Here is a 16,511-nt window from a genome sequence, read left to right as displayed (position 1 = left end):
CTGAGGGAGAGCCTGTGAGAGTTAGGAGTCTGACCTCCTGCAGGCAGGCAAATGTGTCTCCTCCTCTTCCTTCTTCTCTATTTTCTCTCTTCTTCCCTGAGGGGAGGGGAAGACATCAAGTAGGAGACACCAGGCTGCACCAAAAGCCTGAGGTGTCTGGGCTGACTCCTGACCTCAGCCCCCACCCCCAGCCCCCAGCTAGGCCTGACAGCACGGCTGCCAAGCTGGAAGTGACTAGTGTATGTTCCGCTCACTTCTTGAAATTCCCTTCTCTCTCGGGCTCCAGGAGACCACACCACATCATTGCCTGTGTGCCTCTCTGACTGTTCCTCCCCAGCTCCCTTCCTGGCTCTTCCTTCAGCTGGCCTTAAAAGCCACATTGCCCAGAATTCCCAGCTCTCTCTTCTTCTTTACATTCTATGACGTTCTATGTAACTATCGTGATTTACCCACTCATTCAGTCATTCATTTATTCATGCACCTAACTAGTATTTGCAGAGAGAGATGTGCTATGTACCAGACACTGTGCTAGGTCTGGGATTACAGAAATGAAAGACATGGATGGTCCTGGAGCTTATATCATGGGAAGAGGTATAGGTAAAATTTTAAAAGGGAACCAAGTGTGCAATGAGTGTTATGAAGGAACTGTGCTGTGGGAACACAGGGAAGGGACCCTGACCCAGGCCAGCTGGTGCCAGAGGAAGTGAGCCTTGAATGGAGCCTCCAGAACAAGTTGGAAAGGGCCTTCCACCCTGAGGAATGAGTGTGTGAAAATGAACGAGGGGGGATGCTCTGGGGAGGATGCTCCTAGCTGGTGGGGCTGGTGAGTAGAGGGGGTGCCGGAAAGAAGCGTTGGAGGTGAAACAGAGATAGTGAGGGGCCTTTTACAGCATGTTTTAGACTTGGGAGAAATGCTTCCCAAGGCCCCACTGATGATCTAAGTTAGGGGATGACTCAGTAGATTTGTGTCTGAAGAGACTGCTCTGTAGCAGCGATGTGGACAAGGATGGAGAAGGGCGATGAGCAGGTGCCTGCAATGCAACCTGTCAGAACCAGGTCATTCCCACCAAAACGTGTCCCACTCGTCCGCGGCAGGCCCCCAGGGCCGTGTATTCATCTGATACATACTTGTTTAGTGCCGGTCCTGTGCTGGGCTCCCAGGATAAAGCAGTGAAGCAAGACAGGCCAATGCAACCCTCAGGGAATGGTCTGGGCCGGGGAGACGGTCTCCATCCACAGTCCTCTCACTTCATCCCACAACCCATCAGGCACCACGTTCCCTAAAATCCCTTTGTCTGGAATCTTTCCCTTCTGCTCTGCTCCCCACCTCTGATCAGGCCCTTACCATCCCCCACCTGAACTATGCAGACCCCCCTCAACCAATGCATCCGCCTTCAGTCCTTTTCTACCCTAGCCTGAATGCACTCTCCCTGGCTTTGGGCACTTATCACAACTGGTAATGTTATGTCTCCTTGGCTGTCTCAGTAGACTGTAAGTTCCATGGGGTCAGGAGTCATGATTCAACAAATATTTTTCGAGTGCCTACTCTGTGTTCGGCACCGTTCTAGGTACTCGGAGTACATCAGCATACAAAACCAACAAAGATCTCAGCCTTCTTGGAGATTAAATTCTAGTGGGGGGATGAAAACAAAAGACCGTAAAATAATAAGTAACATTTAAAAGTGCCAAGATTTAAGGGAATAATTAAAAAGTAGAGCAGAGTAAGGGGGAGGAGGGAGTCAAAGGTGCCGGGAATGGGAAAGGGAGGGAGCAGGATTAAATCACGTGGTCTGTGTAGACCTCACTGAAGTGACATCTAAGCATAGTTGAAGGAGATCTGAGTTATTAGCATACTGCCCGTTGCACAGTGGAGCTCACTGATCACGCGTTTTGAGGGTAGAGGAAGAAGCTCATGTTTCTCCTAGTGTCTGGTCTGTGTGTCTTGTGCAGGAAGATGACACATGCATTGGAGGCTGAGCAGAGCTGTAGGTCTCGGAGAGCTCAAGGCCACGGGTTTAAATAGTCTGAATCACCTGCTCTGTGATTGTTGTTGATTCTGCGTCCTTCACCCAAAGGTTCAGGTTATGCTGGAGCTGAAGACTCGTGTGGAAGAATTAAAAATGGAGAATGCGTATCAACTTCGACTAAAGGATATGAACTATTCTGAGAAGGTTAAGGAGCTAACAGACAAGTTCCTCCAGGAAGTGGAGTCCTTGAAAACGAAAAACCAGGTCTGTTGAACCAACAACGGCGAATAACAAGAAATTTCCTGCTCACTCAAGACAACTGGCACACACTCAGACAATAAGACATATGATAATGTGTGATTTTAAAGCATAGTTGATAACATCAGAAATGCTTACAACAAAGTTCTAAGTGGGAAAAAAAAGCAGAATATAGAACTCTCTATAGTGAATGCTATTAATGATGTAAAATAAATACACATAGAACAATTTTTAAGAAAATAGCTTACAGTGTGATTATCTCTGGAAGTTGGGATTGTGGATAGTTTAAATTTGGTTCTTAATGCTTTTCTATAATTTCCTAATTCTGCACCATGAGAATATATTACGTTTGTAGTCAAGAGAAACTTATTTAAAAGGAAAACAAAAAGTAACAAGAAAAACAAAGTATGGAAAGAGAAGAGCTAGCAGGATATTGACCTCAGAATTGTCAGTAGGTTAAATAAAATTAGTCTAAATTGGCTTCCCTGGTGGCGCAGTGGTTGAGAATCCTCCTGCCAATGCAGGGGACACGGGTTTGAGCCCTGGTCCGGGAAGATCCCACATGCCTCGGAGCAATTAAGCCCGTGCACCACAACTACTGAGCCTGCGCTCTAGAGCCTGCGAGCCACAGCTACTGAAGCCTGTGTGCCTAGAGCCCGTGCTCTGCAACAAAGAGAAGCCACCACAATGAGAAGCCCATGCACCGCAAAGAGTAACCCCGGCTCGTTGCAACTAGAGAAAGCTCGCACACAGCAACGAAGACACAATGCAGCCAAAAAATAAAATAATTAATTATTAATTTTTAAAAAATAGTCTAAATGGCCTTCCTGTAGTTAAAGACAGTCCAGGACTCTCCCAGAAAGATTTCTCTGTTCTGTACAAATCTGCCTGGCCCTTCACCAGAACAGCCAGTTTTTTGCTCAAGTGATATTTGTTCTTTTATGTTATCTCCATGGGTCTAGAAACACCCTGGAAGTTAATTTTATTATTTCATTCATTTAATCAACAAACATTGGTGCCTTCTGTAATCTGAGCACAAAGCTAGATACCTCCCCTTGCTGCAAGGAGCTTTCCTGCTCCATTAAAGAAAACACTTTCTTAGAAGCTGATACATTAACATAGCCAAGGATTTCCTTGAGAGCAATGTGCTGACAACAGAGAATTCAAATCAATCCTTACCTTTTCCACCCAGAAATCCATTTGGTGCATGTCCAAAACTGAACTCACCATTGACAAGATTCATTTCATAGAAGAATCTAAATAGAGATAGTATAGAACTTTCAGATCAGAATATAATGCAAATAAAAGGGATAGCTTGCATGTTGCTTGTAGAACAGTGCTTGGTACAAAGTAAGGGCTTGGGAAATGTTTGTGAGTGGAGGAGGCTCTCACTTGTACAATTGGTGCTTCTCATGGTGGTGCTTTCAGTGGATGTGTAGAAATGAGAACATTTTACTCTGTGTCTTAGATTTTAAGAACAGAAAAAGAAAAGCAGGATGCCCTCCATCGGGAACGCATGGACGACCTTCTGGAAAAACAGAGCCGGGAACTGCAGGACTTGGGTGAGGCCATCAGTGGAGGCCACTGGGGAGAGGGCAGTTGACTGGGAGCAAAGTCTAAGTCCTCCAGATTCAGCAGAAGCCCCAGTCTATAAACAGCCTACATTTATCCCCTGGAACTCACCGTGGTTTTTGCTCCTGTATATTTACTCATTGATTAAACACAAATTAAACACCTACTGCATGCCAGTAGGAGATAGGAAAAGTGTGGATCTGGAGACTAATAGGCTGCCTTGGGTCCCAGATTCACCTGGACTTGCTGGGTGCTCTGGGGAATCACCTAAGCTCACCAAGCCTCAGTTTACTCTTCCATAAAATGGGGGTACTAGTACCCGTTTTGCACACTCAGGACATTCTTCTTGGCCCTGAACCCCCAAATACCCCTCTGCACTTTCCTGGAAACCTTTCTGCCTAGACGGTGAAGGGAGGAAATCGGGCTGCCAGACAAGACTATGGCGTGGGGGGCCCATGAGGAAGACAGATGTGCATTTGTATCTCGCCTGTGGAGGCAGAAGCTCTAGCTGGTGCTGGAAGGGGGCCCCAAGGCTGGAAAAGCACCCAAGGCTCCCCTGGGTGTCCCTGAGGCTGATGCTACTGTCCCTCCTGAAATAACCTTCCTTGCTTCTCTCCAGAATGTTGCAACAACCAGAAGTTGCTTCTAGAATATGAGAAGTACCAGGAGTTGCAGCTCAAGTCCCAGAGGATGCAGGAAGAGTATGAGAAACAGCTTCGGGATAATGATGAGACCAAGAGCCAGGCCCTGGAGGAGCTGACTGAGTTTTACGAGGCCAAACTGCAGGAGAAAACCACCCTCCTGGAAGAGGTACTCGCAGGAAGCTGAGCTGTGCCTCCCTGTCACGGTGCCATCCTGCAGACCTGGCCTGGGAACAGCCCAGAGAGCTGTGGGAAGCCTCGCTTGACCTCCATTTCCTTCCCCACCTTCCTTTCCGAGTGTGTTTCGTTTGGCCTTGTTTTGTACTGTTTTTATGTTTGTTTCCCTGGCGGCCAAGGGACTCCCTGAGCTGGGAGGTGCTCAGCTTTTGAAACTAAAGTTCCTTGGATAGACTAAGTTCATAACTATTGTTCTCTCCTAACTGTACCTTTGAGCCTTAAGCACAGGGGAGAGCTTTCTAGAAGAAGCCTATAGAACTGGAGAGGAACAGGGCCCTGAACCATGGGAAAGGTGGTTGCCTGAAACCCCTTCGTAACTTCTTATGTCTTGCAAGACATTGTAAGCCAGTGAAATCATTCCCGCAGTGACTCAACAAATACAGACTGTGTCTTATTGGTTTACCGGCCTGAGTGCTGGGTGGTGAAGCGAAGCGAAACATGGGGCCAGGTTCTCAGTGGGTGAGAAAGGCTGTCACACAGGCTGATGTTCGTCAAGGTGTAGATGGGACAGTGGGGAATGCAGACACAGAGCACCCACCCTGGCCTGCAGGGCCTGGAAAGGCTGGGAGGAGCTACCGAGATCCAGGAGGCATGGAAGCTGGAATTAACCAGGAGACTGGGAAATGCAGGAGGTTAAGAACATACAGGCAGAGCAAAGTCATAGAATATTCAAGCAGTTGGGTTGCCAAAATATCTCATTTCCCAAGATGAAGGGGAAAATGAGAGAGGCCAGATGGTGTCCTTTTTGGCACGAAATTCTGGCAGACGTTGTTGCTGACAGTGAGCGAGCAGGGGAGTCACGAAAGTATGGAGTGATTTTTGAAGGGAATGAGGAAGGGAGTGACCAAGAAGAGGACGGGCAGGTCTGTAGCTGAAGGCCCAGCTGAGGCCTGAAAGGCGAATTCTGGCGGCGTTTACCCACCAGGCTGTGCGCTTTTCCACAGCAGGGCTCAGCAAATAGGTGTATGAGAGAGGAAGGCCTGGAGCAGCCCTGAGCCAGAGCTGGGGCTTCTCTGAGTGGTGAAAATAAAGGTCGGCTGGTGACCTGCCGTGGGGTCCAGGCCAGAGAGGGTCAGTAAGGCACCAAGAGTCAGTGGAGGAATCAAGACCAGGCGAGGGGACGTGATGAGGTTGAGAGCTGGGATGGCATACCTGGGATCCAACAGAGAAGTCACCTGTGCTCAAAGAGCAGGGCCTGTGTTTTAAGACTTCAGAGGTGGCACCATTCCAGGGGGTGGACCTGAGAGTGGGTGCAGGAAGATAAAGGTGAAAGCACGAGGAGGTGTTCTAGGATCCTCTGTAACCAGCTGGTGATGGCAGGGAAGACGGTGAGTTGGCATCCAGAAGTCTTCGGTGAACAGGGAGGGTGACCAGGCAGTGGGGGATATACAGGTGGTGAGAAGTAGAGGGTGGAGGTCCCACAGACCTGGCAGAGGCTGAGCTCTGATAGCAGAGGGGGAGCTAAGAGATTCCACCCCCACCTGAGCCCGGCCTGCTTCCAGTTTCACGGCGTGAGGAATGTTTCTTCGCTGCCCTGCCCACCTCCCCAGCCCCATTTCCAGCTGCCTCTGTCCGGTGATGTGGAGCCTCTGGGAGTTTCCTGCACAACCTCTGAGTCCCTGCTCAGGATGATGCCTCTTCATCTAGGCACTTGTTTGCCCCCTCAGGGACTCAGGACAAGAGCTAACTCCTTGACAATTCTTCCCTAACCCTCCCCTCCCACAGGGCTAAGTATCCCTCCTCTGCGTTCTCAGGGCCCCCGGGCCCCTTTCGCCCATGTGGTTTACACAGCAACATCATGGTTTGCTGGGCTCTGCTTTTAGGGTGAATGGATCGATCCTCCCAGAGGGGAGAGAGGCCAGCCTTCCTCCCAGGGCCTCTCACAGTGATTACAAGGTTTTTCTTCTTTTGAGTCAGTAAGATTTCAACTCAGAACCTTCCTAGGGAGATTCCTCCCAAGTGCCATCTTACTACTGGCTCGGCTGCTTCTACTTTTTAGCAACATCTCCCAGACCAAGAGCAGGGGCTTGCGGGCCACTCTAGGCTGCAGTCGGAGCCAACCTGGCCAGGCTTCTGTCCAGCAAGGGTCTGGTGACGTGATGGGCAAAGAGAAGCCTTTCTCAGGTAGCCATTGAGCCCAGTTTTAAAACCACCTTGTCTCACTCAACCTCCAAAACACTCAGTCCAGGGATGGTACATGCAGCCTGGGAGAACAGCAGGGTCAGTGTGAGAAGAAAGCCATTGACTCAACCGTGATCTAAATGTCCACCCCTGGGCAGCAGTGAGCAAGGAGGAGCCCTGCCCCAGTCACTCCCCAAACTCCACCAGGCAGAGCTCGTTTGCCCAGCATCTGGGCTCTAAGCTTTTCCTCATTCAGCACCAACATGTACCAGATACTGTGCTGGGTGTCCACTGCGGTGGGTGGAGATGTGGCCCCGCTGTCAAGGATCCTCCGTGTCAGACAGGCATTTACAATATAGTGTAAAGTGATGGGGGACATACAGTGTTCACACGGGAAATGATAGTTGAACCAAGAGCCGGAGGAAGAATAGGAGAGAGCCACGGGAAGACGCTGGAGTCAGAGGGACAGCGGGTATCAAGGCTCAGCAGCTGAGGACCATGCACACTGGGGGAACTGAAGTTAGTTCACACTGGCGAGAGCTTGGGGTGGGAGTGATGGCTGAGGCCAGGGAGATGCACCGGAACTGACTCCTGAGAGCCTGTGGACCCGTTTCAAGAGTCTGGACTCTACCATGAGGACAAGGGTGAGCCAGAGGAGGCTTCCAGGTGGGGGTTGGCATGACCAGGCGTGTGGTTTAGACAGCTCCCCTCGACTAGAGAATGAGATCCGACTGGAGGGAAGCATGGCCAGAGGCAGGAGGCTGGCTAGGAGGCTGACAACAGTCCAGACAAGAGATGACAGGGGCCTGGGCAGTGGCAGAGGCATAAAGTGGTTGGATTCAAGAGGTGAAAAGGACGGGATTGGTTGGATTAAGGAGGGAGAGGGTGGAATTAAAGATTCACTCATTCATTCAGATATTTATTGAGTACCTACTCTGTGTCAGTGTGCGTTGTAAACTGGGAACTCCTGGTGGGTGTGATAGACTGGGTTTTTACCCTCGAGGAGCTTACCTCTAATGGGAGAGACAATCAAGTAATTCCACAAATAAATATAAAGTTACAAGCATCACAAGTTTAGTGAGGGAAAGAAAAAAGGGGGCTGGTGTCAGTGTGAAGAAGACCAGAGGTGGAACAGGGTTGGGGGGTGTTGGGGGGACAGTGGTTGAAGTGATAGAGCCCAAGGCCTGATCTGGTAGGGAAAGGGGGACAAACAGAAGGACAGAAAGAAAGTGGAAGGGTCAGGGGACCCATGGCCTTGGTTTCCACTTCTGTACTAACACTCGGTCTCCCATCCCCATGGTAGGCCTTGTACTTTCACCTCGTCCCAGGCCCCCTGAGCACAAGGGTGCCGCGTGTCCCCTCTCCCCTGGGCACACACTCTCCCTCTCTCCGAGCCAGGTGCAGGAAGATGTCAGGCAGCAGCTGCGTGAGTTTGAAGAGACCAAGAAGCAGATTGAAGAAGATGAAGACCGTGAGATCCAAGGTATCAAAACCAAGTATGAGAAGAAGCTTCGGGATGAAAAGGAATCAAACCTGCGGCTCAGAGGAGAAACGGGCATCATGAGGAAGAAGGTAGCGGGCTGTTCCCGAGAGGCCTGGGGGCAGACCAGGACCTCACTACAGGGAAAGCATGGGGGGGGGGGGGCAGGCGGACAGGGAGGCTCCGCCCCGCGATGACCTGGCAATATCCCACCTGAATGTCCTCATCTCCAGCAAGCGGGTTAGGAAAGCAGCACTGGCCGGTGTGAGGGTTCCCCCTGCCCAGACAGGCAGACAGATCCTTACCACATCGTCTGACGGGGTAACCATCGGGGCTCCCCCTCCTCTTTCCTGTTTACAGGGACCGTGAGGTTCACCATGACACGGGTGGGCACCCTGGGCTTTCATTTATTGGCAAGTGGGATTTAGAGTTTTCAGAGCTGAACATTTAAAGTGGAAATGCGGTCTTTGGAGGTGAGATAGATAAAGTCTTCGCCTGGTGGTGTCCTCAGGCTCTCAGTGCAGGGATTCAGGGGTGCTCCTGTTCAGACTCTGTGGGTGGGAGAAAGACTGGGAGTATAGGATGCTTAGCTTATAAGGCAGGGGAGATGTTTGTAGTCAGTGATGGCTGAGTGAGGAAGCATTCAATTCAGAGATCCTCATAGAATTGCCAGTTGCCCCAAAACGTTTAGCCTTAGAGAAGCCAAGTTCAAAGCAAGCTCATGTTCTTTCCTATTAGAAATCACACTCCTAGTCAATCCAGGGGGCAATCACATCTACCCTTCTTGGACATGACTAAGATGGCTCATGAGTTAGGGCCCAATCTCTGCAACCTTGATGGGGCATGGATCCCAGCCTTTCAAGGTCAGTGTGGTCATGGAAAACTCTGGATCTGCTGGGGGAACTGGTCTCTCTGGAGCCTCTGAAGGCAGACAGCCCTTCTTCACATAAGGGGATGGGACTGGATCTTGTTGGACAGAATTGTCCCATTTGGCCTGGGAAATCCCTGACTGTCCCAAATTCTGGGGAGCTCTTAAAATCTACAGGCAGTCAGGAGGAATGGAGATGAGTTCACAGGCTCTAGTGGTCCCTGTTATGCCGTTTGTTCCTCTAGTTCAGCAGCCTGCAGAAAGAGATTGAAGAGCGAACCAACAACACGGAGATTCTGAAGGGAGAGCAGGTGAAGCTGCAAGGAGTCATCAAGTCCCTGGAGAAGGACATCCTGGGTCTCAAGCAGGAGATCCAGGAAAGAGACGAGACGATTCAAGATAAGGTAAAGGTGCATCCTTGTGTCCCGCCTCAACTCCAGCCTAGATGGACCCAGGCAGTGAGGACAAAGCTCGAGAGACAGGTCCCTGCCTTCCTGGAACCCATTTATTGAACTTGATGGGGGTGGTGGTGAAGTGCCTACTGTGTGCTTGGCACTGGGCTAACTGCTGTAAACACATACCATTCAATTCCCCCAACAACCCCAGGGACCGTGAGCCACCCAGTTGCATGGCTCAGGAAACTGGTTCCGAGGGGTAAGTATCTTGCCCTGGCTCGTACAGTTTATAGATGACAGACTTGGGGTAACAATCTGAGTGCTGACTGCCAGGCCCCTGCTCGCCACTGCGCCAGGCATCCCAGGGTGACCATCCCATGGACCAGGGGTAGCTCACTCACCCCATCGCCCATGTGGTCCCCCTGGTCAGAGAGGAACTCCCCCGTGGTTGGCCCTGTAACCACTGGATACCCCAGAAAGTGGTATCATTTCTCTGGATGGCTTTCTCACAAAACACTAAAACAAACACATCACATTTTGTGAGGCACACCACCTCCGTATCCAAAATCTCATATCCTCCTCCTGAGCAAATCCAGGCTCCGTGCCCTCCTCTCCAGCCCCTCTGCCATTGCTGCCTTAGTTGGACACAACTCCTGGGTTGTTGAGAACGCAGGTTTCAGACTAGTGAGCTAGGTTCCAGGGCAGCCTCTGCAATTGGCCACAGGACCTCAGGCAACTAATCCAAGCCTTTTTTCCCCACCTGTGGATGCGGCCCTCAGGGGCTCTGATAGGGATGAAATGAGACAGTGCACACATATCATTTCTGCAAGTGAGCGTTTGCGTTTGTATCTGGGCATTTTTTAGGGAGGAGCCAAAGCTCTCCGCAGATTCTCAAAGGGTTTTTTTTAAATTTAATTTTTATTGGAGTAGAGTTGATTTACAAAGTTGTGTTAGTTTCAGGTGTACAGCAAAGTGAATCAGTTATACATATACATATATCCACTCTTTTTAAGATTCTTTTCCCATATAGGTCACTACAGAGTATTGAGTGGAGTTCCCTGTGCTATACAGTAGGTCCTTACTAGTTATCTATTTTATATATAGTAGTGTGTCTATGTCAACCCCAATCTCCCAATTTACCGCTCCCCGCAACTCAAAGTGGGTTTTTGACAAGAAAGAGGCTAAGACCTCTCGAAAATTGCACCAGCTCCTAACAGGTCTAACGGCCTTCCTTCCCATTCCCCATCCAGGCTCCCTGCCACCACACTCTGTAATTATTGTCACTCTTCCACTTAAAATTCTTTCACACGTCCCAACTGCCTGTGGCAAGGGGCAACAAAAATTTTTTTTCTATAAAGGGCAAGGTAGTAAATATTTTCATCTTTGCAAGCAGTGTGGTCTCTGCCACAGTTGCTCAGTTCTGCCGCAGTAGCATAAAATCAGCCATAGACAAGACATCGATGAATGAGCTTGGCTACATTCCAAAAAAACTTTATGAAAACATGGGCTTCCCTAGTGGCGCAGTGGTTAAGAATCTGCCTGCCAATGCAGGAGACACGGGTTCAAGGCCTCAGCCGGGAAGATCCCACATGCCATGAAGCAACTAAGCCCGTGCGCCACAACTGAGCCTGCGCTCTAGAGCCCGTGAGCCACAACTACTGAGCCCGCGTGCCACAACTACTGAAGCCCACACACCAAGAGCCCGTGCTCCGCAACAAGAGAAGCCACTGCAATGAGAAGCCCGCCCACCACAACGAAGAGTAACCCCCGCTTGCTGCAACTAGAGAACAGCCTGCACGCAGCAACAAAGACCCAATGCAAAAATAAAGAAATAAAATTTTTTTAAGTATTAAAAAAAACTTTATGAGAACAGGTGGCAGGTCAGATTTGGCCCGAGCACTATAGCTTACCAACTCCTGGACTCCTGGATAAATTCTCAACTCTTTAACCCAACATGGAAGACCCTTGCCTCTCTCCCCTCCTCCCCTCCAGACTCACCTCTCACTGTCCCCATGAACCACCACCCTGACGCACACAAGTTGTTCTCAGCACCCTCAATACACACCACGCCTTCCATGCGCCTCCCTCTTCCACAATACCTATCACAGTGTAGGTTTACACTTGTTGACACATCTGCTTTCCCAGCTAGTGTGTTTCTCTGTAAGGGTAGGGACTGTGGCGTATTTCTATTTGGAATCTCCGACCTTGGCAAAAGATCTTTGTGCAGTAAATGTGTGGTAATGGATAGACCTACATTCCAACTACAATTGCCTTGCAACAAATTACACTGAAACGTAGTGGTGAAAAACAACTGTTTTATTATGATTGCAGATTTTGTGGGTCTGTAATTTGGACAGGGTACAAATTTGTCTTTGTCCCCGATGTCTGGGTCCTCGTGGGGCCCCAGTTGGGTGACTCTGGCAGCAGGGGGCTGGAAGACCAGCATCCAAGGTGGCTTCTTCATCCCCATGTCCAGCCCCTTGACCAGCATGGCTGGGGGCTGAGCTTAGCTGGGACTGTTGACAGGGCACCAAACATGCTCTCCAGCCTGGAGGTCTCAGTGTAGGAGGACTTTTCACATAGCAGATGGCCTCCCAGAGCACGTGTTCCAAGAGAACCAGGTGGAATCTGCTCAGCCTTTTCCAAGCTAGCCTGGGAAGCTATGCAGCATCACTTGAGTTTCATTCGTTGGATACAAGCAAACCATAAGTCCAGCCAGACGCAAGGGGAGGGAATTAGACACCACCTCCTGATGGAGAAGCCTAAGAAGCACGCTCTTCTCTTGTAGAAGAGCATGTAGACAGGAGATGCTGCACAGCTGACCAAAACCTATGTCTGAATGGGTGAGTGAATGAATGAAGTCCTGGCACAGAAGCCAAGAAGTCAATGGTTCCCCCTGGTGGGGGATCCGGCCTTTGTGTCCCCAGTAAGGGGAGCCGTCTGTGGCCTCCTCAATCAGGAGGTCACAGGATTTGTGCACTTTGCCTACAGGGATTCCGTACCAGGGCCTCCTGGTAGCTCTCTCAACTTCTCTCTCCTCTCACGCACAGGAGAAGCAAATCTATGATCTGAAAAAGAAAAATCAAGAGCTAGAGAAATTCAAGTTTGTGCTTGACTACAAAATAAAGGAGCTGAAGAAGCAAATAGAACCTCGAGAGAATGAGATCAAGGTGATGAAGGAACAGATTCAAGAGGTGAGAAGCCATCTGGACCCCCGGCCTCCTTCCCAACCATTCCTGGCTGGCCGGGAGGGAGTGAAAGAAAGCTTTCCTGGGACTTCTCTGGAGGTCCAGTGGTTAAGACTCCCAGGCTTCCACTGCAGGGGGTGTGGGTTTGATCCTTGGTCAGGGAACTGAGATCCCGTATGCCGTTCAGCGCAGCAAAAAAAATTAAAAAAAAAAAAAAAAAAAAAAAGAAAGGAAGCTCTCCTCACAGCCCCTCCCTGCTCCCAAGGTGTGGGCAGCATCCACTCTGCAGAAGAAGCCACAGGGAAGGCCCAACGGGGTTTCCGGTGGTGCAAAAGCAAAGTGCTTTGGGATTTGGCTTCCCCTGGGGCCTTGGGGTGGACTTTGGACCTATTTGGACCACTGTTGCTGGGCCTTCAGCCACCAGGGGGCGATGTGTACTCAGCCACCAGCCTGTCCACCAGAAAGTACACCCCCTCCCAATTCAACACTTTTTTCTCAGACTAAACATGTTGGTGTGGGCCCTATGCAAGGCCATGGTGTTTGGACTTCCTCTGATAAGGAGTAGGAAGTCATCAAAGGCTCTTGAGCAGGAGAGTGGCAACATTAAGAGAGTGTTCTGGGAAGCAAACAGGATGAAGGCAGAGAGGAGAGAGATCAGGAGCAAGGGACGAGGGCTTCTGAGAGCCCAGTGGGGTACAAGTGTTCCCCTTCGGCGCCTCTGCCCAGTACACAGGGCATTTCCTTACGACGTGTTTACCTGTCAGCCTTCCCCACACTGGACAGTGAGCAGCTGACAGTGGGGTCCACGGTAAATCTAAACGAGGGTGGTCCTGACCTCCCCCTCGTCCAGTTTCCCCATTTCTCAGTCAGTGGCGCCACGATCCACCCAGGTGCTTAACGTAGAAGCGTGGAAGCCTTCTCGGTTCCTCCCTTCTCTTAACTCCTATATCCAAGTCACCGATGCCTATCTGATCCATTTCCAAACGATATCTCAGATCCAACCCTCCTTGCTCTTTGCTGCCATCACTCCAGTCCAAGCCTCCATCATCTCTCTTCTGGACCTGACTCCGGCCTCCAGTCTGGTCTCCACATAGAGACCACAGCAAACCCCCGGTGGTATCTCCTCCCAGCTAGAATGAAGCCCAGCCTCCTTCCAGAGGCCCCTGAGTCCCTGCATGACCCCACCTCAACCAGCCTCTCTAGCCATATCTCCAGGCTCCTTCCTCGGCTCCAGCCTGCAGGCTTTCTGACGGTTCCAAGGACAAACACCTTTGCAGTACTGCTTCACCTGCCTGGAAGGCTCTCAGATCTTCACATGACTGGCTTCTTTGCGTCTTTCACGTCTCAGCTCCTGTCACCTCTCCAAGGAGGTCTTCCCTGCCACCCTATCCAGAATAGCCCCCTGCTCCCCCTCCATCTTCTCTAACTGTGCTGAGCGAAGCTAAAAGGGTAGCAGAGTGTACTGATGGCCCAACTAGAGTTGGCTCCACAAGGGCTGTCGTGGAGAAAAGCAAAGCCTTTCCTCCAGGAGGCCCAGAAAAGAGGCCCTGTGGTGGGATCAGTCCCACCACAGGGACTGTGGCTGGGGCATCCAGAGAGGATATGTCCTGTGACTATGACTTTCTCCCTGGCCTCTGGGATAAGGAAGGATGTTCCCAGCTGACCACAAAGCTGCCTCCTCTGGCCCTCCTGCCATTCTCGAGTGACCTCAGGGCCCAAGAATGGCAGCCTGAGAAGATGAGAAAGAGCTGGGGCCCCGACCTGCCTGGAAAGCGGATGTGCCGCAGGCCCCTGGCAGTCACGGCCCCACGTCTCCCACCTCATCTGACGTATTTGTCAACTGCACTTAAGGTTGGGTTGCTTGCCTTCCACTGCAACACACCTGAGAGATTATTCACGTTCCCTTCAGTAACTGGACCAACCACGGCTTTGATCCTCAGCAGGGAATATGCCACCCACTTGGGAAGGAGTCAAACAGGACCCCTCCTGCCCCACCCCAGGTGCCAGTTGCTGCCAGGGCTGATGTCTGGGCCCAGTTCCTTCCCCAGGGGCCTTTGACCTGGGGGCTTCCCTCTGTGGGTCAGACACATTTGGGCCACCTGCTGTGGACCTCCTGTGAAGTTCCTTTCCTTGCAAGAAGGAAGCTGCAAGCCCTTGGCTCCTTTGTCGAACGGAGACATCCTGTGCCTGAAAACAGAAAACTGCCCTGACTCAGGTGCCTCCCCTCACAGACACTCTTCCAGCTTCTCTCTGATGAAAAGTGACTATCTCCTTCCTAGGGCAGGAGTTTCCAGAACCTCATCATTTCACTTCACACTCTTTTATTTCTTCATCTAGTGCAGGTTTTCTCTGCCTCGGCACTATTGGCACTTTGGGGTGGATAATTCCTTGTTGTTAGGGGGCAGTCCTGTACATTGTGGGGTATTTAGCAGCATCCCTGGTCTCTACCCACTAGAGGTAGAGACAACCCTCCCGCAGGGGTTTGTCCCCCCCCTCCCCCAGATATGACAACCAAAAATGTCTCTAGGGCTTCCCTGGTGGCGCAGTGGTTGAGAGTCCGCCTGCCGATGCGGGGGACACGGGTTCGTGCCCCGGTCCGGGAGGATCCCACGTGCCGCGGAGCAGCTGGGCCCGTGAGCCATGGCCGCTGAGGCTGCGCGTCCGGAGCCTGTGCTCCGCAACGGGAGAGGCCACGACAGTGAGAGGCCCGCGTACCGCAAAAAAAAAAAAAAAAATCTCTAGATGTTGCCACATGTCCCCTGGTGGGGCGGAGGTCAAGATGCCTCTCCCCAGACCCCCTCCCCACTGAGAATCTCTGAATGTGATGAGTACCACCTGGACGGGTAGATGGAATTTCCACTCCAGGAAAAGGAGGCTTGTTCCCATTCACTGGCTAGTCTCCTGGCTGACCAGCCAGCTACTCAAATTTGACATATTTCTATATGTCAATCTTTCTATGAAATAGATTCTTTTTACTCTCAGCATAGTTTGAGGCTTTGCTCATATCACTTCCTCTCTAACCTAATCTGGTCATTGCTGACTTTAAGATTGTAGAGAAAGAGGCACAGCCAGCTGCAAGCACTCAGACCTTGGAGAAGCCCCTTTCTCTCATGCAGCGGCCGTTTCCTTGGTCTGGGGCGCCAGCATCTCACCTGGGCCACAGCGGCAGCCTCCTGACCAGGCTACCTGGCTCCAGTCTTGCTCTCTCCAGTAGAGCGTCTGCATCAGGCCTTCTAAGGTGCAAATCAGATTATGCCACTCCTTGGGTAAGACCTGTCAGTGGCTCCCTGAACTTTCAGGATAAAGGCCAAACTTCTGACCTATTTAAACTCCTGGGCAGGGTAAAGGCTGAGCTTCACACCATTCGAGCTTCAGCCCCAGGGTCCTGCATGACCCAGCTCAGCTGACCTCTCTAGCTCCTCTCCCACTTCCTCACACGCACCCCTCCAAGGTCCAGGGGTGGCTGGACCACTTGCAGCCTGCAGAGATGTGCCAGGCTGCCCATGCCTCTGGTCCTTTCTGTGCGTGGCTGTCCTCTCTGCCTGAGATTCTCCTTCCCAACTTGTCCTTAAACCCTATTCCTCCTACAAAACCCGACTGAGCGTCCCTTCCCTAGGCGCCACCCCTCAGCTCCACTGCGCACACACAGGGCCCTTTCTGCCCTGACTGCTGATGGTGTTTATCCTGCCCCACGTGAACTTCTCATTTACTTCCCTCTAATCCCTCTAGACCCGGGGCTTCTTGAAGATGGAAACTGCCTCTCAGTCAGGTCTGTATCCCTATG

General features: G+C 51.1%; 1 protein-coding gene across 6 annotated transcripts in view; it reads left to right on the top strand.

Annotated features, from left to right (window-relative positions):
- The window catches only part of CFAP57 (cilia and flagella associated protein 57), a 78,473-nt gene that overhangs the window by 42,488 nt on the left and 19,474 nt on the right, over positions 1-16,511 (top strand). For all 6 annotated transcript variants that reach the window (XM_067009712.1, XM_067009717.1, XM_067009725.1 and 3 more), the window contains exons 12-17: positions 2,076-2,231; positions 3,694-3,787; positions 4,417-4,607; positions 8,195-8,368; positions 9,390-9,548; positions 12,590-12,733. In XM_067009712.1, coding sequence (XP_066865813.1) covers positions 2,076-2,231; positions 3,694-3,787; positions 4,417-4,607; positions 8,195-8,368; positions 9,390-9,548; positions 12,590-12,733 — 918 coding nt within the window. The remainder of the gene's footprint in view (positions 1-2,075; positions 2,232-3,693; positions 3,788-4,416; positions 4,608-8,194; positions 8,369-9,389; positions 9,549-12,589; positions 12,734-16,511) is intronic.

The sequence above is a fragment of the Kogia breviceps genome, chromosome 1, assembly GCF_026419965.1.
Source record: "Kogia breviceps isolate mKogBre1 chromosome 1, mKogBre1 haplotype 1, whole genome shotgun sequence".
NCBI classification, from domain to species: domain Eukaryota; kingdom Metazoa; phylum Chordata; class Mammalia; order Artiodactyla; family Physeteridae; genus Kogia; species Kogia breviceps.
The sequence above is the reverse complement of the archived record's forward strand: the minus strand, read 5'-3'. Positions and strand labels throughout refer to the sequence as shown.